We start from the raw sequence: 26644 nt of genomic DNA, 5'->3' as shown, positions 1-26644 counted from the left end.
CCTATGTATAGGTTTCTACCTAAGTACCGACATTTCTGAATGGGCTGAGGCTGGGATTTAGTGAGTTTGAAGTGAAAGTATTTGATGAACGTATACTATGTGCGGAGAGCATTCACTCAATATTATTATATCATTTTTGACATAGGTGGCTTTTAGAGGCTTTTGCATCAGAGGTCTTCATATACATATACAGACCCTTTCCAAAAAATTTGAATATCATGGAAAAGTTTATTTATTTCCATAATTCCATTCAAAATGTTAAACTTCCATAGATTATAGATTCAGGGCCCACAACTTAAACGATTTCAAGTATTTAGTTGTTTATTTCTACATAATTTGGGCTTCCAGCTCATAAAACCCACGAAAACAGGATTTCAAAAAATTTGAATATTACATGAAATCACACAGTAATTACACAGTAATACCATGGTCATTGAACCAGGTTTTGGTTCTTTTGGCAATGTGGGCAGGTGCAAATCCTGCTGGAAAATGAAGTCAGCATCTCCATAAAGCTTGTCTGCTGAAGGAAGCATTATGTGCTCTGAAAATGTCCTGGTAGACGGCTGCGTTGAGTGGACAGCACAGTGGACCAACACCAGCCGATGACATGGCTCCCCAAACCAACACAGACTGTGGAAACTTCACACTGGACTTCAAGCATCTTGGATTGTGTGCCTCTCCATTCAAAATTTGCTCTCATCAGAAAAGAGGACTTTGGTCCACTGTGCTTTATTAAATCCAGAGTCAACGCAGCCGTCTACCAGGACATTTTCAGAGCACTTCATGCTTCCTTCAGCAGTCAAGCTTTATGGAGATGCTGACTTCATTTTCCAGCAGGATTTGCACCTGCCCACACTGCCAAAATAACCAAAACCTGGTTCAATGACCATGGTATCACTGTGTAATTACTGTGTGATTTCATGTAATATTCAAATTTTTAAAATCCTGTTTTCGTGCGTTTTATGAGCTGGAAGCCCAAATTATGTAGAAATAAACAACTAAATACTTGAAATCATTTAAGTTGTGGGCCCTGAATCTATAATCTATGGAAGTTTAACGTTTTGAATGGAATTATGGAAATAAATACACTTCTCCATGATATTCTAATTTTTTGGAAAGGGTCTGTATATATACACACACACATTTAGTGTATTAGTACAATTAAAATACATTTACACAAAAAAATGATCTTGTAATTTTTTCAATTTTTCTATTCGAGCAAAGGAAAATAAAACCCCACAAAAACAGATTGACAAATGCAAGATAAAGAGTTTGCAGAGTTCCAAATGGTTCCAAATGGATATGGCAGAAATCTCTTTTATGAGAACATCTTGGATTTGATAGTTGAACTGAGCTGTGATCTAACAGCTCAACATTCTGACTCTACTGAATCCCTTGCTGAAGAGACAAATTGATGGATTTCAAAGTGCAAGATTTGTTTGATCAGCTGTTAGAACCTGCACTTCACAAAACCATCACTACCATCTGTTGTCATTTTATGGTGAAATAAAAATTTTGCAGCTCTTATTAGCACATTTCAAAACATAATACCAAAAAGATACCAAAAGTGTACAAATTATAGTATATTTTTATATTGCTCCATACATAGCCTAAATCAGTTTTGAACAGTTTTGAACTTACTTTGTATCAGTACAAAATAAAGAGGGGAAATAGACTGAATGACAGAAACTGAAGGACTGAGTGAGAGAGAGGAAGCTGGTACATCACACAGACAGTCTGATGGAACGTGGACGTCTTAGCTGTTGACAACCGAGGGAAGTGTTTATCAGGCTTGTCAAGATCCAACGATGGATAAAGAATGAATTACAGTTGCTGAGTCACTTATTCTGAGGGAATCTCACATAAAAATTCTGACATGCATAGCAAAATATAGAGAAGCTATGAAATCTAGCATTAACCTCTGGGTGATCACACTCCAGGTTTCTATGTTAGCAGAAAATTTGTTAGATTGTGTATCTTCTACTGAGAGATGATTTCAAGCAAATCATGGCGAGTCACATGCAGTTGCATCACTTGATGTATGTTGTTCATGAGTTGTTGTAGATTCCACTTCCTCTTAACCATCTATTGCATGATGTTGCCTCAGGGTAGCACAGATTTTCTTCACTCTGCAAACACATGATGCATACAGAATGCCTGTAAAATGGTTAATAGTGACGGGATGGATTTGACTAAACCAATCAAATCTTTTTGTTGGTCACACATCTTGGCAGTCATTTTAAATTATTTTTCTGGCATGGTACACTGTGGTGATGCACATTTGTGCTCTGGAGAACACTGCCCTCATACTGTCCTTTTTCAATTAAATTTTTCAGCTAAAAAATATTATTCTCATTTGTTAGAGAGCGAATGTCATTTTATAACAGTTACAGTCATATACATTATTTGTATGGTATGAAAACTTGCAAAAGTGTATGTCACCTAGAAACAATGTGTTGCAGTAGAATGGCTATCAGTATAAATACAATAATGTTTTGTCACATTGTGAAATAAATGTTTTTCTCCAAAACACATTGGCCACAATTATTGGCATACCTAGAATTTTTTACGAGTAAAATATCTCTGAAGTATATTCCCATTAATATTTACCTTTTTTTTTTTAGCACACCAGCATGACACCAGAGTTTAAATATGAGGAAACACAAAGGCCAAATTCACTTAATCATCCATCACAATGAGTAAAACCAAAGAATATAGTTCTGATGTGCATCAAAAGATTGTTAAGCATTACAAAATAGAAAGAGGCTGTAATAAAATAGCAAAATAATTGTTCCAATCAACTAAAGATGTTACGAATCTGCCAGGAAGAGGACGTGTGTCTATATTGTCTTAATGAGGAGGAAAGATTGAGTGGCCAAAGACTCTCCAAGGATCACTACGGTGGCCCAATAGTGCACAACACAACGAAATTTATAAAGGATAAAATATGTTAGATAAAAATATAAAATAGGGATAAAAATGTTGTGGGCCTATTTTTTTTGATGGAGGTCCTGGACATCTTGTTCAGAGACATGGTATTATGGTTTCTAGCAAATACCAACAGATAAAAAATCAAAACTTGACTGCCTCTGCTAGAAATCTTATAATGGGCCGTGGTTGGATCTTCCATCAGGACAACGATCCAAAACAAGCATCAAAATCAACACAAAAATGGGTAACTGAGCACAAAATGAAGCATCCCAGTCCCCTAAACTGAACCCTATAGAAAATGAGTGGGGTGAACTGAAGAGAAGAAGACCCATCATGAACTTGTGAATCTGAAGGATCTGGAGAGATTCTGTATGGAGGAATTGTCTCTGATCTCTTGTCAATTGTTCGCCAAACTCATCAGACATTATAGAAGAAAACTCTATCTGTTATCTTGGCAAAAGGATGTTGCAAAAATTATTTAATAACAGGGAGCCAATAATTATGGCCAGCGTGTTTTGGAAAAAAGCATTTATTTCATAATATTATTTAACCACCACTTTCAATTATTTGAATTTTTTGAATGAAAGATCAAAAGGATAATAATGCAGATTTATTTTTTACAGCCATTTTTGATCATATTTACCAGGGGTGCAATTCATTCTGACCACAACTGTGTATGTGTGTGTATATATATATATATATATATATATATATATACACACTTGCATGCAGCTGCTCGGCCATGGAAACCCATTCTGTATAGCTCCCGCCGCACATTTTTGTGCTGTTATTAATGCCAGTGGAAGTTTGGAACTCTTCAGCTAAGGTTCTGTGTGCGAGTCCGAGTCGGAGCCGAACGCAGACATGCAAATGGTCTTTGGAGACACGCCTAAATGCATACACACAAAAATGTCAAAATGCCTTTTTGGAGAGTATTCACGTAAACACAGTGGGTTATGTCTGAAGTAAACGTACAAAGTTGAATAAGAAAACACGACTGTAACAGTAGGCTATATTGGATATGTCAATTATCTCTTAAAGTGACAGCTGCCTAATATAGGCTACCTGCAGCTGTCTGTCATTAATGATAATCAATTAAACAACAAATGACAAAGGAAAATCACTCACTGATCTTGACTGAATAACTTAAGTAGCTTTAATAAGGATTAATATATACTTAATGTGTACAGTAAGACTATGCAGTGTTATTTTACATTTGATTATTACATTTTTGTTGTAGGCTATTACTTATCTGAATACCACTTACCACTGAATACCGTTAGTACATCACTGTGTTTGTAATTAGTTTCTTTGTTCTTATTGTATGTTAACTTGTTTTATGTGCTGGTAACTTGTTTTATGTAATTGTTTAAAGGACATTACATTAGTGAACCTAATATTAGTTTTTGCTGAAGTATTGACAATTGTGAAATTTCACTGATATTTAAAAGTACCCATATCATGTAATACGACTTTGATCATATCGCCCACCAATAATCGTTTTAAATAATCAATAATTCAATACTGACCAAAAATAATCATGATTATGATTTACCATATGTCTCAGCACTCGGTGACCCCGCTCTGTGACTTTAAATGGTCTTCCACTCCGTGGCTGAGTTATTACTGTCCCTAAACACTTCCAATGGTGGCATCCTATCACAGTACCACGCTTGTATTACACTTTGCAATTCAGCACAACCTATTTTATTATTATTATTATTATTTTCCAGTATTGCACGGTGTTGCTTCTAGGATACTGTACTTTATGTACTTTAAAAGGTAAAATGCCCACCAAATAGCATTGACGTCCATTTTGTTTTTGCAAAAAAAAATGTTTGTAACATTGCTTTCACAATGTGTGCAACAGAGGGTTAAAGCTCAGTTTGCTTTGGTGGTTCCTCTCCCTGCAGTTATGCTGTGCACGTGGCTGTGCCTCATTCGAAAGCGCTTGCTGATGTTTTACATTGATCGTGACTTATGAAGGCGATTCAGCATGACAGTTAACAGGGCAGTGAGTTACAGGAGGGTTGATGTCCAATTAGCGCCGTCTCCTCGGCTTTAATGAGTGGTGGTAAATTTCAACTCCATCTCCCTGGCACAGTTTAATTAGCTGTAATTACATGTGGCCTGACCTTTGCAGAGCCCTGTCCTGTTGATTTACAGGGCTGCAGGTCTCTTGATTTATCCCCCTGGGAGGCTGAAGGAAGGCCAGAGAACGTGAGGGACAAGATAGTTCAGCCTGATAGAGCTCATCAGGTACCTTGGCTCAGGCTTACTGTTGATCTTGGATAAGCTGTTTTTTTTTTTTTGTTTTTTTTTTGGTATTTGGGAGCATTTTCAATTGATTAAACGGTTGCTAGTAACCATACATTTCCAGTCATTTTATTTAAAGATTTCATACTTTGAATTCACAGTGAACAGGACCAGAAAATTATTGTTTATTAACATATCAACTGTAGTAGCATGATGTCCAAAGAGATGAATTGGCACTTACAGTAGGTTCTCAATGCATTGAGGCATGAATAAATTATACTGTTGCATTTTTAGACCATTTAACCATACTGTATGCCTACCCCTAAACCTTACCCATTAGGTGAATAACACTGATGTAGAAGCACCTAACCCTGGTTGTAAGCCTAAACTTGACATAAACTCTTAACTTGTCTGTTCCGTTAAACTTAAATATGATTGGTTGATTGAACATGTTGCACTTGGTGAAATCACGCTCACCGAACATAGAGCTACAAAATTGCCACCTATAATGTAAATAGCCTTAAGAGGCAGGCTCTTAAGCTTACAGTAGCTTATTTTCCCCATATAACATGAAACCAGTTGTTTTTTGTAACATCTTTAATATTGGCTTGGGGAATATTAATAAGGTATAATGCACAGTCTTCCAGTTATTGTTGCAATATAAACCCTGATAGAGTGATCAGACCACCAGCAGAATAGGGGGAAGGTGGCAAGATGGTAACAAGGAGCCACATGGGGTTCCACAAATATTGGCACCCAATTTGAGTAAAACTGACTGTGGCCACAGGCTGAGTACCATAGGTAATCAATCACAGAGTGCTGATATACAGCCATATCGCACGGCAACCATATCTATATATACAGTATATATCTTTTTTTTTTTTTTGCGCAGAACTACTTCCTTCCGCCTCGGATTCAAATCTCAATTTGACAGTTTAACAGTTTAACAGTTGAGCTGAAGCCTCAGTTACTAATTCTAATACGTCACTTTAGATCTAGTAAAGAAGGAACACTGTGTCGCTTCATTGAAGCTTATTGTAGAGTAGCCCATAGAGTATTAGGCTATTTAACTTTAACGTTGTAGCCTGCTGTATGTTTGACTGAATCGTTTACTTTATTTCTTGACTTGTATAGCTTCTTATACCTTTTAAAAACTGAAATTTAACAAAAAGAGACAGGGTTGCGTCATTTTATTTTATATAGCCTACCGTATGTAAGAATATTTTATTTATTATTGTTATTATAATAATATACAGTACCACTTGCACTTATCAATCTATTATAGTTATGCTGTTAAATTATTGTACTATTCATAGTAACTGTTTAACTTATTATTTTTTATTGTCTATATTCTGTAATTGATATTTCATATTCTATTGCTATTATTATAGTATTATACATAAACTATATGCTATTATCAATATAATATTATTATTATTATTATTATATTATAGTACTTATGATATTATATAATTATACTTTTCATTACAATTTTATTTGCTGAATACTGTTTGTTTATTTTATTGACTAAACTATTTACTATTAGCCTACTTCTCACTTTATCTTATATTTACTATTTGCATTGCACTGTAGTTGTACTACATCATATGTATTACCATAAAGGATCCATCAGTTATCTTTGTTATTGCTAAAATCGGGTCAAGGACAGAATATGCTTTTTCCACAATAAGAAAACTGTATTTAATTTAATGTGAAAATTAAATTATATCTCAGTATGGGGGTGTTCACAATTCTTATCCAAGAATAAAAAGCCAAATACATGACAAGCCTGAGCTTTGGCCATTCCTTATTAAAAAAATATTTTATAAGTCTAACTATCGAGAATTTAAATAACTAGAGATGGAACTTTTTTGTACACCACATACAAACCACTGAAATCGGTTGATAAATGTAATTTGTTTGTGGTTTTTATCCAGAAAAACCGCAGCTCACCTGTTTACTTGCATTTGATTACAGCGCAGTCTTGCCCTCCGCAAAATAGCGGACGCGTTGACGTATCGCAGCAACGTTCCAAAGCGGCCAATAGGGCGTCTATGTATTTATTATGTCTATGGCTAAAACCAGAGCCATAGAGAGAAAGAGTTGTGACACTCTTTGATGTCGCCGCTATGGCTGTCACGTGGTTCATGTAAGCCCCAATAGTTCCAAAACATACGCTGGCTGTCATGTTCTTCTATGGGACAGACAGCAGCAATTGCATTATTGAACGGTAAATATAAAATAAAACACACACCCAAGTACTTTTTCAGCTGTTATTGCGTTATTGCATTTTGTTAATGTCAGTTTTGCATTTGGAGAGGCAACATTTCACTAGAATGTACATTTCCTGAAGAAAATGTGAGTGGTGCTTGCAGTGGCAAAACTCGCCAATCGGTTGCTATAGTGTGGTACATGATTGCATACGAGCCAACAAACATGTCTGTACGATGTTCTGGTACAAATGAAGACCAGTATAAGCATCGCAAAGGGCCTCTGATACAATATAGACGGCGGAGTTGTTCCAGAGGTAACGTAAGTTTCTGAAATATCGACCTCTTTTGAATTGTCAACATGTCATTTGTACATGCATAGCGTAATTATTTATATTTTATGTTGGTTTCAACCAATTTTCAAGCACTGCCTGCTAGCTAGTTAGCTAGCGCCACCTCAGCCAACACGTCACATAATGAAAAGTTAGTATATCCCAAAAATTCTATTAAATAAAAATTGCTATACAGGTGGTAGCGATTCATTACCGAACTAAGATGCTACCTTCACAGCTGGCGAAGTCGCACTAGCTAACTAGTAAGCAGGCAATGCTAGAAAATTGGTTGAAACAACCAAGATAAAATATACATAATTACGCTGTGCATGTACAAATGAAGACCAGTATAAGCATCGCAAAGGGCCTCTGATACAATATAGACAGTTGACAATTCAAAAGAGGTCGATATTTCAGCAACTTACCTCTGGAAAAACTCGACGCGCAGCAATGTAATTGAATGGGGTCCAATGCCCAAATGACAGTGTTTGGAACTAATCCGATCTTCAAATCCCGGAAGTAGGCGGTTAAAAGCGCCGCCATTTTTTACAACGGAGGTCTATGGGAGTGTCGCAACTCTTTCTCTCTATGGCTCTGGCTAAAACAACTTCCTTGTTCTGACTCACTCATAAAGACAGTCTTTGCTGCCATCTAATGGGGGAAATAATGTAACTTTCACTTAAGTCCATATCACAATAACTAATGGACCATTTCTCAATACCAAATGTATTATTTATTTAAAATAATATTTATTGAGCAACCATTTTAAATTAACAACAATAGCCACTATAAAAGACAATAGGAAATAAACACGAGCAAACAATTCAGTCAAACATACAAAAGCAGCGCTCTAGTACAGGATTTCTGTTATATATAGCCTAAATATAAAGTTATTAAACTTAATTTTCCCCTTAACCTAAAGTTTGCCCATTTGATATACCCCATATCTACATAAGAGCCAGTGGCAAATTCCCAAAGGACTACCTGAGATGAATCTGTTCTCTGCTGGTACATGAGCGCTGAAAGGCTGCTGACTGTCTGGAGCTCGCATCTGCAAAAGCGTCATAACAAATTGTAAAATAGGCACTATGTTTATATATGTGTCACATATTTGAGGTCTAAATAACTACATCCTCTCCTAAAAAACTTTTAAAACTACATTTTGTGACAACAATAGTAGTATTTTTAATAAATATGGCCACAAGCAGAGTCATACAAATGGTGAAACAGTTCCAATATCGGACGGCTGGAAAAGGCTCTCAGCCAATCATATTTGAGATGCAAGAGTAGTTTGATTTCTAACATTATTCTCTCAACAGACATTTACATCGATAGTCTGGCGTTATAATTTATTTGATTTTGGTGTACTGTGGAGTGGGTAAAACTGTTTTTAATGGCAGGCTAGCAGATACCATTGACTTGTGCAAGCCTAGCACCTGCGAACTATGCAACTGGAAGGACTGGATGAAAAATGTTGAAAACTGTCTCCACTGATAAATAACACCCAGGCTAACTTGGAATGAGGTCCGATGTCCAAAATCCTGAACCTTCCCTTTAAGGACTACAATGATGTCAACCCAAAAATGGCCACACTCAACCTCTGAATCAGCCAATAGTTAGCCTGGAAGGGTAGTCATGGCAGCATGACTCCAATCATTTAATGTAATTATAATTAAATAATTTAATTAAGACACTGAAACATTTAATAAAGTATTGATGATGTGGAGATGTCTCCTCATTTACAGTTGGAGCGATGATGCGAACATGAGTTCCAACAATAGCTCTTACAACTCAAAGGAAGCTTGCAATCCTCATAAAATTGGCTTGCTTTGCCGCATGGTTTGAACTTCAGTTGGGAAGTCAATGAAGTGCCATGCAGTAGTGGCCAAAAGTGATGTCCGGCCTAGGAAAATTTACATATTCACCCTTTATCCAAATATTACAATATCAAAGAATTTGTAAGCATATTGTGTAGTTGTGCTTGGAATCAATTGTTTTAGTTGTGATAACGCAATGAAACATGCCAAATTATGCAGACATCATTTTTGGCCAGGATGTCATACAAAGAAATTGTAAACACATGCAAAAATGAGAGAACCAACAAAATATGAATAACTAATTATGTTGAAGTCAATGCTTTGTGTGCTTTTTTCTTTCTTTTGCATAATAAACTTAAAACTGTAGTTTGACTTTTTTTTTGCCAAATTATTTTGTCTGATAAATACCTTAACCAAGTTTAGTGTTTTGTTCTCCCCTAATATTTAAAAAAATAAAATAATATTCTCCTCTTATTTTGATGGTTTGATCAAACTTGTAGGTAATTAAAAAACAAATATCCCCATCAGGACATCACTTTTGTATGGTTTGGTTAGTGCCACAATAGTTCTATTTAAGACCCAGCTTACTGTGGACTGATGAGCCCAAATCATCACCAGTGCACTGATGCATTTATTCAGTCCCCAAAAATGTCATTATTTCATTCAATTCTGCAGTTAGAGCATTGCTTTTGTAGAGTGGGAGAAGTTCTTAGTTCATTCTTAGAATTTTTAGTTCATTCTTAGAACGGCTAATACATATGGCCCCAGAGGTGGGTTTGGCATAGACACAGCCATGTAGAAAAGTACCTCATCCCCACTGTGAAGTATGGTGGTGGATCTTTAATGATGCAGGGCTAATTTTCTTCCAAAGACACTGGACAACTTCCATCAAGTACCAGCAATTATAAACACTTGACTGACCCTGTCAGGAAGCTTAACCTGGGCCGTGGTTGGATCTTCCGGCAGTATTAATTGAAGGGGTGCCAATAATTGTGAAATACATAGATTTCAGTCTAAATATAAAAATTTAATTGTTTTGCGATAAGACCTTTATTCCCCACTAATCGACTTTAAAGGGATAGTTCACTTTGAAATAAATTTTTGGTATGTTTTAGCTTACCTCAAGGGCATCCAAGATGTAGGTGTCTTTTTTTCCGCAGTAGTTTCAATTTTGATATTTTTAGGTCAAACCGTTCTTGTCTGTCAGTCATATAAGGCAGGTCGATGGTCACTGTCTCAAAGAGCATGCACAGAGTCCAAATTAAAACAATTCCCCGTCGTCCAAATTAAACAATTCCCCATCGTAAGTACACATTGATGGCCTAAGACACGAAACGAGCGGTTTGTGTGAGAAAACGAACAGTATTTATATCGTTTTTACCTCTTATACACAGCCATGTCGAAGTGATCTGAGGGCGCGCTGTGTGACGTGTGCGCAGACTGGTGCATAGATTTATACACACTAGATGTCGCCTTGTCTACGGCAGTTCATTGGAACGAATGTCTTTAAGGCGACATCTAGTGTATATATCTATGCACCAGTCTGCGTACACATCAGATCTGATCACTTCGACATGGCTGTGTATAAGAGGTAAAAACGATATAAATACTGTTCGTTTTCTCACACAAACCGCTCGTTTCGTGTCTTAGGCCATCAATGTGTACTTACGATGGGGAATTGTTTAATTTGGACGACGGGGAATTGTTTTAATTTGGACTCTGTGCATGCTCTTTGAGACAGTGACCATCGACCTGCCTTAGGGCTCTGACAGAGTCAACGCGAGCAACGTGAGCGACGTGCTCCCTTTCATAATCTACACGTCGGTGGCAAGCAACTTGCAGTATCGCCCCCACCAACAACGCATAGTATTGCATGCAACGGTGCGTCGCGTATCAAAAACTGGGACGACACATTTTGCCACGCATAGACGCATAATGGCGGCCGAAGCGTAGCCTTGCAGGTGCGTATGCGTAACGAATGCGTTGATTCTGTAAGAGCCCTTATATGACTGACAGACAAGAACGGTTTGACCTAAAAATATCAAAATTGAAACTACTGCGGAAAAAAAGACACCTACATCTTGGATGCCCTTGAGGTAAGCTAAAACATACCAAAAACTAATTTCAAAGTGAACTATCCCTTTAATCAAAGTTTAGATCTGAATATTGGTGCCTCAACTTTAATCCAATATTCTTTGTGGAAAATGGAAAACAAAATGCTGCAAAATACTGTCCTATTGAGCTCAACTTGTTGCGAACCCCAATTTTCAATGATTACAGTTAAAATCCTGGCAATTGGAAAACAAAATGAAGTCTCAAAAGCATGATCAAACATTTGGGTATAGTCACATATTCACATTCAAACTGGCGAATCACTACCATTATTGGCTAATTAGCATTAATTACTGCTTCCTAGGAAGATCAGATACTCCAGAGTGATTGACATCTTTTTGCACTGGATTTATGAATGTGCTTGATGTCACGACTAAACTAAGTGTTGCATTACATAGCTTTGTTTTTCTTGTAACATCTGCTTGCAATCAGCTCTCTCCGGTATCCACAGGTTCTCCGGCACTAATTTAAAGTCAAAGTGCAGAACTCCTGAGCGGGAGGTGAATGATTATGTCTCATTGGCTCGACTGAGACAAACGACTCCGGCACGCTAGGCGCCATGAGACGTAAAGAGAAGCTTTGCAGACTGGAATGTCAAATAGCCGCGGAGACTTAAAGGGCCTCAGGGCCCGAGGAAAGAATGGACATCACACTGTGGAGCACAGAGAAATGCAGAGGGAAATGACGTCTGTGACCCCTGAACACAGAGTATGTGATGGCCTCATTATCACACTGAGGGGAGGAAATCTACGAAGCGAATAAAATGCAGCTCTCCCCTGATCACGTCACAGAGTCCCACTGAGGGATGAAGTCCAGACTAATGAAGAGTAATGAACAAGGCCAAGCTTCTCACCTGGACCATCGCTCCATCCCATGAGTATTGAGGTGGTGGGATAAAACCGACAACACTAGTGGACAATATCACATCTGTTTAAAGGGTGGTAATTCAACCTACTAATGGGTCAGTGGTCAAATAGCACAAATTTAAATTCCCACCACATGTACATCAAGCGTTTTTTTTGTCTAGCTACAATTTATCAAATTTTTTATCTCCAACACATGCCAACTGGCTGATACCTAATAGCCTTTCTTTGTAATATGATGTAAACAAAAGGAAGTTGCTCTCGCCCTTACGTGGTCTCCCAGAGCCTGATATAGATATCATTTCATTCCAGCGATGTACCTGTGTCAAATATTCTACCTCAGGGGTATTCTTTCCCACAGAAGAAGAAATTGAAATTCAATAGATTTCCCACCTCCAAAAGGTTGAAGAGAGCATGTTAGAGAGAGAGAGAGAGAGAGAGAGAGAGAGAGAGATGCCCAGTGGGAGAGCTGTCATGCAGAGAAAGATGGTGCCCGACATTTAGTTATGCATTCCTATCTATTTTCACCCACAAAATTAGAGTTATTTGCCAGCCGCCGTCCGTCTCATGTTACTGCAAGGGACATTTTTCCCCACCTTTAGCTTTTGCCCCGTAAATTCAGTCTGCATGCAGTGTTGGTTGAAAGTGTCTTTATGGAAAATACCATCTCATGCAATCTAGTTTATGATTATTATGCTCAACAAATTGTATTTTGGGTTCAGCAGAAGTCATAGCACTGTTGTTTTTACGCTTTATTTGTCTCCATAAACACGGATGGATATGACTTAATTTCACGAGAACACAGATCTAGATTTGGTGATATTTTGGATTGACTTAGAACTGGAGAACACTGAGGCAAGCCGATTAAAGAAGTGTCAATCAACAACACGATATTAAATGCACACGTCATTAACAATATATGACAGAGATTTGATTTTCCTGACAGCAGCGCATCTGTGCCTCCGAGATGAGGCGAGTGGGCTGGATGTCATAGCACTGTTGTTTTTACGCTTTATTTGTCTTCATAAACACATATTGATAATACAAAAAGGAATAGTCTAGTTAGTGTGCATTTTGATGTACACAATTGAGCATTTAGTTTGAATGTTTGATGGATTTTATTTTAGACATTTTTCATACTATTAAGACGTTTCAGAAGCCAAAATGTGACAATGCCAACGGCTCATTTACGTCGGTGTTCCATAATGGTGCACACTGGACAGTCTAATTTGTCATTTCAGACATGTTCGGGATAATATAATAGAGTACATTTCCCTTAGGACAAACTTCAACAATGAAAAACACAAATGAGCAGTTAAATATCTTTTTCATGAAGTCGAAATTAATCACATTGCATTACAGCCCTATATAAGAGTATTTATACAGCCATTTTGTTTTGAAGGACCAGTCATGGACGGCTCTTTAGCACTTCGCTTTTTATTGAGTCATTAAAACAAACCTGCATAAACTAGCTTCTCACATAATGGTGCCAATCTCTGTTCTAGAGGCACCTAAGAGATGCATAATAATGTCAGTTAAAAAAAGCCACCAACATTGATCAAAACCACATTATTATGTAAACTTGATGATTTTTAACTGAATCACTTTTATGAAATGTACAGCCTTTATTTTGCTGGTGCATACAATCAATAGGCAGCTAACATTTCGTGAGCTTAGAATTATAAGGTTATATCTCCACTTTTGGTCAAAATTGAGTTTTTGACATAATCTGATCCATTAGGTGTTTATTAATGCCTGTGTGGTGTTATTTTTGTAAAAAAATATTTTGTTAGTAGTTATTAATAAAATAAAAAGGTTCCATCTCTCCTTTGCCAGCTGGGATGTAAAAACTTTGATGCTCAATATCTCGGAACTACCCTAAACGGAGATAGAACCTTATAATTCTAAGCTCACGATTTGCACAGGGCCTTTCACCATAAGGGTGAAACGGATGACTATAGACTGTGCTTTTCAATTGCACGCTCCAGTTTTCTCACTAGGGACCCTCCGAAACCTAACCTCTTGATTTTGGCAGACTGGATCAGAAGGTAGCCTGTGTCCTCAGGCTAAGCCTGGAGCCAGAGGCTCGCTTAAATGGAAACACACTCTCCGTTTTTTTCTTATTAAAAAAAATAAAATAATTAATCAGCAAAATGAATGTTAATATGGCACTTGAAAGCACTTTGGGGGACAATGTTCAAGCCCTAAGATCACGATGTGTCTGTGTGTAATAGCAAATTCGGCACTATTGCAATTCAAGTAGTTTGTTCATTAAAGTGTAGGATTATTGTATGTTTTTTGTGTCAGTATCAAACGGCCCATTTTTAAAAAAATAATTAAACTTCAACAGCATGAGATCAAATGTCTCTAAAATAAAAATAAAAAAATGAACAATTTTGGATGATTTACTGTATTGGTTGGTACCAGGGTGTAGGTTACATTCCTTAACTATCCTATAATTCTAGAACTATTGCCCATGTCTTGCAAAGTCAGCACATACAGTAACACAAGCAGCCTAAACGACTGATCTGACCTTCACAAAAAAAGAACTTGAATTGTTTCCAACAGAGATAAAAGATAAATGTCTGCATTTTTGATGTTTTCAATACAAGGCCCTGTGTTTTTTCTTTGACGGGCAGCTATGTTAAAGTCCCACCAGACATTTCCGATTGTACTCAAGTCTGCTCTTTGACAGACAAGGACATATGATCTCTTTTGAAGCCGTCTAATGCATATTTTTCCTGTATGTCTGGTAGTTTCCCTGCTGAGTGGTGGATGTTTATCAAAGTTATAAATCTTTTGAGAACTGAGGTGGACTTCGGCTGAATTAGACCATCTTTCCCCCTCCGTTTTCCGGATTGACGTTTCTGGCTGATCGAAAGCACAGTTCCACAATGTAATTTATAGACCTGTTGTTAAATTGATTCGCCACAGTGGGTGTAATAAATCTGATACACGGAAAGTTTTGCTACTAATTTCAGGCACAAAACTTTTAGTACCAAAGACATCAGAAAGAAGATTTCCTTCTCTTGGCGAAGAAAGTGAATCAAAGAAAACCAATGAGTGAATCAATCAATCAAACAATCAGTCAATCAGTCAATCAATCCATCCATCCATGCATCCATCTATCATTTAAAATAAATAAAAGTTTTAGTTTTTAAAGAAACTACCAAATCAGTCAAATATGCATAATAAAACAGCTAGTTTGCTAACATAAAATAAACATTGTCCTAAAAACAATTCATGATCTACCAAAATGATTGTTCATAATGGAAATTGAAGACTGTAATCTGAAGTAAACATTCATTCATTCCTTCATTCATTCATTCAATTAATTAATTCAGTAATTTATTCAGTACTACACACACACACACACACACACACACACACACACACATTCATACATACATTCATTCATGCATACAATGCAATACATACATACATAGAGTAAAGTAAACAAATGATCAACTAAAGTAACCTCGCAAAGTATTTGGTCCAGATTATGATCTCTGGTCATGTGATGTGCACTGTCACTCCTCTCTCCCCCTGTTTGAGGACCATTGCTATGCTGTCTCAAACTCAGTCGGGAGATTTATTTTCGATTGAAGCTGAACCTGGGTGTTCTTTTCCAGCGGGCTCTGGAGGGCTCTCACGCTGTCCTTTTCCTTATCACTGCACATGCAGGCAGCGGCAGCATCCATTTGAACGGCAACTGTCTGGTTTATCCTCGGCTTTCATCTCTTGCGGTAGACCTGTGCTCAAAGAACTGCAGCAGCAGCACCGATCCAGCCCACTCGCCTCATCTCGGAGGCACAGATGCGCTGCTGTCAGGAAAATCAAATCTCTGTCATATATTGTTAATGACGTGTGCATTTAATATCGTGTTGTTGATTGACACTTCTTTAATCGGCTTGCCTCAGTGTTCTCCAGTTCTAAGTCAATCCAAAATATCACCAAATCTAGATCTGTGTTCTTGTGAAATGAAGTGAAGCTGTCTCTACAAACTAGGCCTGTGAAACATTATTGTTGTGCCGGCAGTATATTTGGTAGATGGGAATTTTAGATGCGTTCCGTGAAGTATTGTGTCGAGCAGTGTCCGGTTAACAAGCGTAAGAGGAAATCCCTGTTCCCAGTCAAGAGGGATTAAGTAGGGCTCCGTTCTCTCTGCTCTCGGCAGTCATTTCCTCTGTTCACCGTGGAGAACATGTTGATGTGAATAGACCTCAGTCATGTACACTGGAACCGTAACACCTGGTAGAAAGGTTGCGCAATGAAGGGCTGTGCAGAACAGCCATGGAATCGCTCACCCCTCCAGATTTTGTGAGTTTGCATGAGGTCTTGCATCCATTAACATTTATTTTTTATTGATGTTAACACTTTAGTAACTATACTGGCACATTCCCTATTAAATATGACCTTCTTCTACCCAGGCGAATGAATGTTATGAAATCGTTCAGCCCTTTGTGAAATGATTTATGAATTCGTACAATCTGTCAAGGCCTATTTCCATTTCAAAGGGCTGTCTAATGAACAAAGTTTGTGTTTCGCCCTGGGTCCCTGTGATGATTTTCTGATATATGAATCAAAGTGTTACTGAAAATTGCCACAGTTTAACTTATTGTTTATATTCAAGCAGATTTCTTGGAAATTTTAGATGCTTACTTTTGCTTAAACATTTATCTTTAACAAATATCTGCATATTTATTTCTCTGCATAGTGTAGCCAATATATATATATAATGCTTGTGATAGTCTAAACATAATATTTGGTTTCTATTATAAAGATATGTATTATATTAAAGCTTCTGATAAGAACAAATCACTCTATTACAATGTACATAATAATCGCCTTAGTAACAAGACAAATACTACAAAAAAAGTACAGTGATATTAATATTGGTTTGTATGAAACCAGAAAGAGTCTCTGCAGTGACGTCCATCATAATCTTAACATACCTGTTAGAGCGTTGAATGTTGATTTTTATGTGCAAGGCTTCCATTGGAAAAACAATCCATAATGCTGATTGATGTTGCAAATGTATTGGCAATGGTTTGTAGCACCTTTTACTGGTTTTAAATTGTTGCACATTGTTATGAGTTATTTAACAACAGCTTGCACAATCACATGAAATAGCTTACTTACGCATCGAAAAATAAAGTTGGAAAGTGCATTCACGTGCATTCTTACAGTTTTTTTTATTCGCTTTGGTACTATTTTCACAAGTTAGTTGTACATTTTCCAAACTCTTAGTGCTAGTATCACAACAGATCATCAAAAGTGCACTTTTTTCAAACATTTCATTATGTTTTCAATTGTGTAAGTACAATACACAAAATCACAAAGTATCCTTTTCACAACACAAAATAAGTGTTTCATCTACATAAATGTTTCATTCACAGTAACTGCCTTTCATAAAGCTACTATCAAACTTTTGATTTGCATCTCTTCTTGTTCAGTTTAATACATTTGTCTATTATTTAATCCAACTGATCTTAATGATTAATCAATGAATCATTTGGTACACCTATAGATTTCTATAGATATTGATTCTATACACAGTTTCTATAGAACTTGTTTGCAATTTCTGATATGATAACCAAATGTAATAAATTATTTTTACAGAAGTGATTTATAGATAATAACCACCACGATGTTCAAAGTGTGTGTGTGTGTGTGTGTGTGTGTGTGAGAGAGAGAGAGAGAGAGAGAGAGAGAGAGAGAGAGAGAGATACAGAGACATTTGTCATTTGTGCAAATACTGTAAAGCAGAATAGAGTATAAAGGAGAGGAAACAGTCAATGACTGTAAAACATCAGATTGATCAGAGATGCATTAGTAGAAGGGAGACAGATGGCATCAAATACAGCATTTTACATTACAGTATGTATGCAATACTGTAAACAGATTACCATGGTAGAGACTGCCGAATTACTGTAACTCAACCTTCATCTGTAAAGGTCAACTACAGTATAGATTCAGTCAAATGGTATAGAGTGAAATCATTTACTGTAAAAGTGTTGCTGTAGAAAGGCGTAATTTCTAGTCTGAGAAACACAAACAACTTAGAACATCTAGGTCGTCATCTAGTTATTACGAAAGGGCGTGAATGCAGTAAGTGGGATTAAAAGGATACTGTAGTTCACCCCAAAATAATTCTGTGATGATTTACTCACTCTCATGTTGTTCCAAACCTGTATGAGTTTATTTCTTCTGTTGAACACAAAAGAAGAATGAAGAAAGACACCCATATAGGTTTGTAACAACTTGAGGGTAAATAATGACAATATTTTAATTTTGGGAACTATCCCTTTAAGCAGAAAACAGGATCCGTATTCTTCCGTAGCAGATGTAAACGTACAGTTTCATCAAGTGTGATATATCGATGTAATTTTTTTTTCCTGATGCCATTTGCAATGCCCTTCAAACTGAACATTAACTGTACACTTCCTTCGGATTGGAGTCTAACTTAGGATGACAGAATTTCCTGTGAATTTGCAAGGAATGCACATGTACTACAGTGTTGCTAGAGACCTTATTCAGAGCAGCACCATGGCAGGTTTGAAAGCGAGGCTGTGAGGGATATACTTTTTTTCAATGGCATCCAATGTAAAAAAAAAAGTTGTATAAAGCTCCGTCCTAATCACTTATAATTTTCCACAGCTCATGTTGTCTGGAGTTTTTTGTCTCTTGAAATTGCTTGGAATGGTATTTTTGCAGTGTTTCGTCTGCAGAGAAATCCAAAAATACTCGCATTCTCTCTTGAGTAGGTATTTATTTTGAATAAGTAATTACTTCACAACCGCTAAAAAAGTATGTTCTATATAGTATGAATGTGTGTGGTATGAATGTAATTCGGACGTACTACATTGGCTATGCTGTCATTATCATGTGACCTGCCAGCGTCAGTTGCATCGCTTCACTGCCATTCACAAATCTTCTTCCGTGGCCTCATGGGAAAGTGTCCATTATATGCAAATTTCTGAATCTCGCCGGAAGTAGTAGGTCATCCTATAGTACTTCCTGCCTACTCTTTGAGGACTGTGAATTCAGACATAGTTATTTTGTCACATACTTTTTTTGACGACTATATAGTAGGGAAGTATGCGATTTTGGATGCAGTCTATGTGTATCCCTCACAGCCTCACTTTCATTCTCGTTACAAATCAAAATGGCGCTGCTGTGAAAAAGGTCTATGTATGACACTTTCTCTTGTTTTGAGTTGTTGTATCCTTTATAGGCTGTCATAAACAGACATATTTCAGTGTGTGTTTGTTTATACGCACAAAAAGCTGTCTGTGTTTTTACCCCCCCCCCCCCCCCCCATCCTCCTAAAATCCTTCAAATGTACGCTCTTAGGCAAACAATTTGTCTGTTTCTCCTCAGATGAACACTCATTTGTCACATTTCACAATTAGCTGCAGGCATGGCATTTAGCTCATTGCGTTGTGATTAGAATAACTTATTGTGCTTGTCCTCCACAGCATCTGCACACATGACTGCTGAATATTAGCATGCCCATTATTTGTCACTTGATCAGTTTAAACTGATGCTGAATACATTTGATGGAAACTATATTTGTGCTGTGATTTGTGTATGGCTGTCATCCAATATTCATCCCAACCATTTATTTATGTCACTTGCTTTATGGTGCATTAATTTTGCGCGCAAGACAGTTTACTTGGGGATCTTGGGTAGGCTGGTTGATGGCTTGGAAATAATTAATAATTTTTTGAAGGGACGCAGAGTAGACAGTCAAACTCACAGTTACAGAGTAGAATAAAAACCAAAGCTCATACCCAGAGGGCTAAAGTCAAATCCTGTGAAATTACAGTTACAGTGTAAACCAAATGTAAGACCTTGGCATTTGACCCCAATTTTCTCCAGGGGTAATGTTGTAGCAGACCCTTTGGTTTGACCTTAGAGCTAACAACACTCCCCGTGAACATCTATTTGTGGCTTTGAGAGGCTGACTAAACTTACTGTCGCAAATAGTAGCAAGCTGTCACATATCCAGTGTTAGAAATTACTCATGAGTAAATGATCAAGCCCAGCTGATGCATTTTTACATTGTCATATTTTGATCCCTTAACACCTTTCAGTTCAATTTTGGTTCAGTCTTGCACAAGTTACAAGAAACCCATTAAACTGATTTTCTTTCTTCATACATTTCGATATTTGTAAGGTGTACAAGTCAGTCACATTGTCTCTAGAAGTGGAGGGATTGTGTCTAACATAGTTCATAAAATAAGAAATACATTGTATTTTATCACAAAGAATTGTTTATTGCTGAAACAATATGAAAAAGGTATTGCATTCTTGTTTTCTGTCAGAACAACAGTATGGTGATGTTATTACACTTCTCACATTGTGAGCATCATAAAACATGCTATCTTTCCCCCTCTCCTGCAAAGCCACAGGCAGAATGAAATTTATGTGGAAGATTGAGATGGCTCATTCTTCTTTGTCACAGTCAATATGCTGCATCAAATGGTTTGACTGATGTGCTGCACCGTAATAATTAAGACAAAGACGATTTTTTGCCTCGAACTAATGATTTTATCTAGTGTGAGTGCTGCTTGATGCCTTGAGAAGATGTGTGCCATTGTGTCTTTTCAGGTAGATTTTAGGTTTTATTTACTCTCACGGTTTTCTATATGTTTTCAAACAGAGGTAGATTAAATTTTAAGTTCTGAGTAGAGAGGCAGAGTCATGTTTTCACATAGCCTCTTAGCTTAACTTACCTGTTTTACTATGCTTGGAAATCGCTGTCCATGGTGCTGAAGTAAACAGGCTGAAGCTTTGCTTGAATGGAGTAGTGCATAATTTGTTACATTTATTTGTAATTCTACAGTACATTGCATAGAATATTTTTAGAACAGGCTGTGCCTAATGGCCCCCTCTGTTGGTGGTGTTAGAAATTCAAACTGTACCAGCACAAAGTTTCTTTTTGCATATTTTATTTACAATAGCAAGGGAAAAGATTTTGGTTAGATTGTGTATCAATATTCAGGACCAGATCCAACCTGGTATTGACAAAATTCATGAAGTTCTGCAATTCACTTAGAAACATCAGGTGATCCCTTGTGAATGCTGTCTCCATATGCTGTGCTGCAGTTGCCTTTGGCATAAGTGTACCCCCACCCCACCCCCATATGTCTCCCTTTCGTTCCCATCAAGTATAGCAGCATTCAACAATAAATAAACAACTTCAAAGAAATGCATGCCTATTCAATATGAATTTATTCCAAGAAAAAAGGAGAAAAGATCATAATCATAAGTTTGTCTTGATTAACTTATTCGGCATAAAGGATTCTTAGAACAGAGAAGCAGTGGTATTATAAGCTGCACTACTAAACACGTTTTACCTTTAAAATGTACCGACCCAAAAATCAAATCAGACTCCAGAAAGTTAAAATTCATTCAAATGTTTGGCCTCAATTTGGTTCAGGGTCCAATTCTCACTACTAACTATTAACTATGACTTTTGCCTCAATCAACTCCTAATTACTGCCTTTTAATAGTTTATAAGGTAGTTGTTAAATTAAGATATTGGGTAGGATTAAGGGATGTAGAATATGGTCATGCAGAATAAGACACTAATAACGTTATGTGCTTTATAAGTAAAACAGTAATATGCATGTTAATAAGCAACGAGTTAATAGTGAGAACTGGACCCTAAATTAAAGTGTTACAAATTTTTCAAAAAAACAAACAAACAAAAAAAACAGTTAATGAACATGTATAGACAAAGTACAGCAGTCACACACACAAAAAAAATGTTTCATTAGTTAACATTAGTTAACAGATTTAGTTAACATAAAAAAAATGAACAATACTTCTACAGCATTTGTTGATAGTTAATTTCAAAACTTACTAATACATTATTAAAATCAAAAGTTGTATTTGTTAACATTAGTTAGTGCACTCTGTACTAACATGAACAAACAATGAAAAGCTGGATTTTTATTTACTGACATTAACAAAGATTAATAAATACTGTAACAAATGTATTGCTCATTGTTCGTTCATTTTAGTTAATACATTAATGTTAACATGTGATACCTTATTGTAAAGTGTTACCAAATAATGCAAAAAAAATATGAACTAGATTACTTACAATGAAAAATAAAAGACCATAATGTGCATATATCATTACAAAAATTATATAAATATGTGATGCATCACGTCATAAAATGCATTACTTCTGGGGTCTTCTTCCTTTCAAAGGTAAAACAAATAAAATAAACAAAATTGTATTTTATTATAATAGAAGAAGCCAAAATGGTCACACTTACGATTAGGGTCCAATTCTCAATATTTACTAAGTATGAACGAACTTTTGCCTCAGTAAACACCTAATTACTGCTTATAAATAAGATAGTTGTTACGTTTAGGTATTTGGTATAGATTTAGGGATGTAGAATAATGTCATGCAGAATAATGCATTAATATGTGCTTTATGCATGCTAATAAGCAACTAGTTAGTAGTGAGAATTGGACTCTAAACTAAAGTGTTACCGCCAAAATAATGTCACCAGAATAGCTAGAGTTTCACAGGGTTATTGACTTGAACTTACGAACACAAAAGAAGCAGAGCTGCAGCTGAACAGCTCAAACCAAACCTAAGAATCCCTCACCTCTTTACTCTGTGAGCTCGTATTTGGTGTAAAGACTGCTGCTACACTGTGTTGTCCCACACATCGCAAAGCATCGCCCGGCTGCGAGGATGTTTTCATATTAATGCGCATCACACGTGGTTTAAAACCGCAATATCTAAAAGCTGAGGGCATTGAGAAGTCGCCTAAGGAGGAAAGAGGGAAAAAAAATCCGTAAACCTTCAGTAGGTGGTACGCGCGCGAGGGTTTTAATGAAGAGCACGAGACGATTTCAAATTTGATCTCGAGCGCATTGCCACATAAAAACGCAGCGCTCGTCGTTGTTCAGCAATTATCGTACTCGGAAACGTTCCCCTTGCGTATCTTCAACAAAGGAGAGGGGATTGCCGAGCAACATATATGTCTCAACATGCAAATAACCCTCTACTGTAAGTCCTTTCCATAGTATTGCTTTCGCTCGTTGCGTCTCGCGGGAATGATAAAAGCAGGCTCGTGCTGTTTTGTCTTAGCGATAGTGGCTGTTACAGAATTGTCTCAATTATTGATAATCTATGCTTATTCTACAGAGTGTTCAGTTAATGTTTGCTTAATTGCCTATGTCATTTAAGCGATAGCTAGTGTTGCTCACGAGCCTGATATTATTGCGCGTAATAATACACTATGTTGCTTCGTTTCATTATGGAGTGTTTGTTTATATGACGCGGCGACTCTGTCTTCCTTACAGGTGAAAGTTTGTCGTCTTCTGCGAGGGGGGATACGGAGCTTGAGTCCACAAACGGCATACTCGCGTCTATCTAGCGCTGGATTGTGTCTCATTTGCGTCTTCAAAATGAAGAGAAGGCAAAAGCGCGTTCTGCAGATGGCATTTCTATTCATGGTGGCTTTAATTTTTCTGCCAAACGTCGGCCTTTGGTCAATGTACAGAGAGAAGAACCTTATGAAGTCGCATGAGCCAGGAGAACAGGTGAGCACACACCTTTGATATCTATGTGTATTGGCTAAGTTATTACTGTCAATCAGATATGGTGCATGCAGCATAATTTCTGTAAATAACAAGCCTGTATAAGCCATAGCTCACCTTCACCATAAAACATTCTTTATTTTAAAAAAAAGTATCCTTCATGCCAGACAAAAGTTCATGCCAGACTAACTATCTTTACTTTCAAAAGATATATCACTGGAAGTGCAGCAAGTCATAGTGCTTTTCTCTCTTTGAATAAATGTTAAAAAGTGTTAAAATGTTCATAATTTCTGTATTAAACACAGCATCAATTTCTTAAAATGGCTTTCAGGATTATTTCTACCTCACATTCTGTTTGGCCAATTCTATAGTGTTGGAAATGTTTATCATCCCCACTTTAATCAAAAGTTGTTAGTTACCAATCTAAGAGGTGTTGGGAAATGTTGCTTTTGACATCCCATCTTCTCTAACTAACCCAACAGTACTCTAATTAAACTTTTAGAATACAAAAACACATCTTTATGTGCCTTGTTCAGCTGTTAATGAATAGTTAACATACCATTATTGTGTGTTTGCCTCCCACAAGATTATGCATTTAGGAGCACTTAAGAAGTCAGCAGTTTTGCCTTGAGGGAAACATAAATCACCAGTCAAAAATGAAAAAAACATTTTCTTGCAAGGCGTGCAGAAATGAAAAGGATGAATCTCTATCTAATGCTAATATTGAATATTTATTGTTGATCTCTGCTAATGCTCTCAAAGAGTCGGAGAGAACAATTCAACCTACTGAATGTTTTATTTTCAAGAGATTTGGGATTATAGCATCATTTTCATAGGTTGAATTCCTTAATCACGTTTAGCTCTCAGAGAACAACATTCATAAGCTCATTTGCTCTGCAACTGGCTGCTGCTTGTGATGAGAGTGCAATCAGTGATTCTCTCAGCCAGATGCCATTGTGACATATTTAGTCCCCTAAAAGCATCTTGCATGTGGAAAATCACTTGGGCTGGGTTGGCTGCATTCACTTACGTACATCACTACTAGATGACATTCATCTCAACATTACAGGACTAGCGTTCCCGCCTACTGAATTTCCTCTCTTCATGTATGTGTGTACCCCTCAACCGGCTGCTGAGGGGTGCTGTTGGTTCATTTGATTCCACCCTTGGGTACCTGGTTGCTTTTGGTTTCTGCAACTCTGATGTAGTTCTAGCGCTCAAGGGAAAATGCTGATTCTGTTTATTGCGTCTTGTAATTGCTCCTTTTTCATTTGTTTTGCCGGGGTTGCATGACTTTAGCCTTGGGTGAGCACAACTGCACAAATCCAGTCTCTTCATTAAAATTAAACCAGTGAGCAGGCACCACGATATTGACAGGGCCAAAGAAATCTGAGCACCTGATGCAGGGTGCTGTCCTTTCGCTCTCTGCTGACCTCCCCTTTCCGATTTCCTCAAAGAGGCATTCTCATGCAAAACAACCTCACTTGGCTCTGTGGGAACTTTGTAGGTGAGACAGGTGGGCCTTTGCATAGAAGCTTGGTGAAACATTCTACAAGTGCCTCAGATAGAGGACTCAATATGTAGACTCTGTCGTCTGAATATTTATTGCCATCTAATGAAGTAAATCAGGCGGACTATTGATTCCTCAGCAGTTTTTAAGAGAATATGATTAGTGGAATGAGAGCATATTCCATTAGAAAAAAAAGATGGGGAGGGCAGCGCAGGGATGAGAGCAGTCTGGAATCAGACTCTCAATCCCCTCATGTCACACACTTTCCGGACTCAAAAGAAGCTTGAATTTACCAGCTCAATAGAAATATCCCAGCGCCTGTTATTGTGTACCTGTCAGAGCGGGAGAGATAATTGACAGCAGAGATATTGTGTGAATAAGCCCCCAAGAATCCCGGTGAATAAACCCACCTTGTGTGTCCTCTTTTATTATCCAATAGCAATTACCCATGATTGAATCAGCCCTCGAATCCCAAAAAATCCTCCCTCAGTGATGTTAACCGAGGTTTAACAAAATAGCGACGGGAAGCGTAGACTCAATGCACCGGCTCCCTTTCTTCTGGGAAGACGTGCGTTGAGCTCTGTCCCTCCTTCCCTGTCAAAATCTCGTCTTTCTGTCCTTTGGGAGACAATCATGTTGAATTAGCTGTGGCGGCCCACTCCTGGCGCGGGTAAACAGCATCTGTGTACTTCGGTGGGTGGTGCGCACAGCGCCAGTGCTACGAGATGGATGTGTGCTGATAAGCGTGTGTCAGGACTGATAACCTTCCCTCAGCTCCTAACAAGAGCCCTCCGTTGAGCATGACATTGCCCACAAGCATTATGAAGAGAGTGTCTATGCAATTCTATCTCGACGCGCTACTGCTCATCGGTGTGTTGACAACGGTGTGCATGCAACACTGTCACTGATAGCATGGTGGATAACGAGAGCTTCGCCATTGTTAACTACCTGGGGTGGAAGCACAACGGAGGTGGAGGGCAAGGTGACCTCAAGAATCTTTAAGCTTTCCAGTTTTCAAGCCGACCATGTTTATGTC

General features: G+C 37.5%; 1 protein-coding gene across 1 annotated transcript in view; it reads left to right on the top strand.

Annotated features, from left to right (window-relative positions):
* Positions 1-23215: 23215 nt before the first annotated feature.
* Positions 23216-26644, top strand: part of galntl6 (polypeptide N-acetylgalactosaminyltransferase like 6) — a 255083-nt gene continuing 251654 nt past the window's right edge. Inside the window, exons 1-2 of the mRNA XM_082163243.1 lie at positions 23216-23565; positions 23862-24101. Of these exons, the coding sequence (XP_082019369.1) occupies positions 23967-24101 (135 nt within the window). The 5' untranslated portion in view covers positions 23216-23565; positions 23862-23966. The remainder of the gene's footprint in view (positions 23566-23861; positions 24102-26644) is intronic.

This window comes from Leuciscus leuciscus, assembly GCF_965113295.1.
Source record: "Leuciscus leuciscus genome assembly, chromosome: 3".
NCBI classification, from domain to species: domain Eukaryota; kingdom Metazoa; phylum Chordata; class Actinopteri; order Cypriniformes; family Leuciscidae; genus Leuciscus; species Leuciscus leuciscus.
Note: the sequence above shows the minus strand (reverse complement) of the source record. Positions and strands in the feature narration are given on the sequence as shown.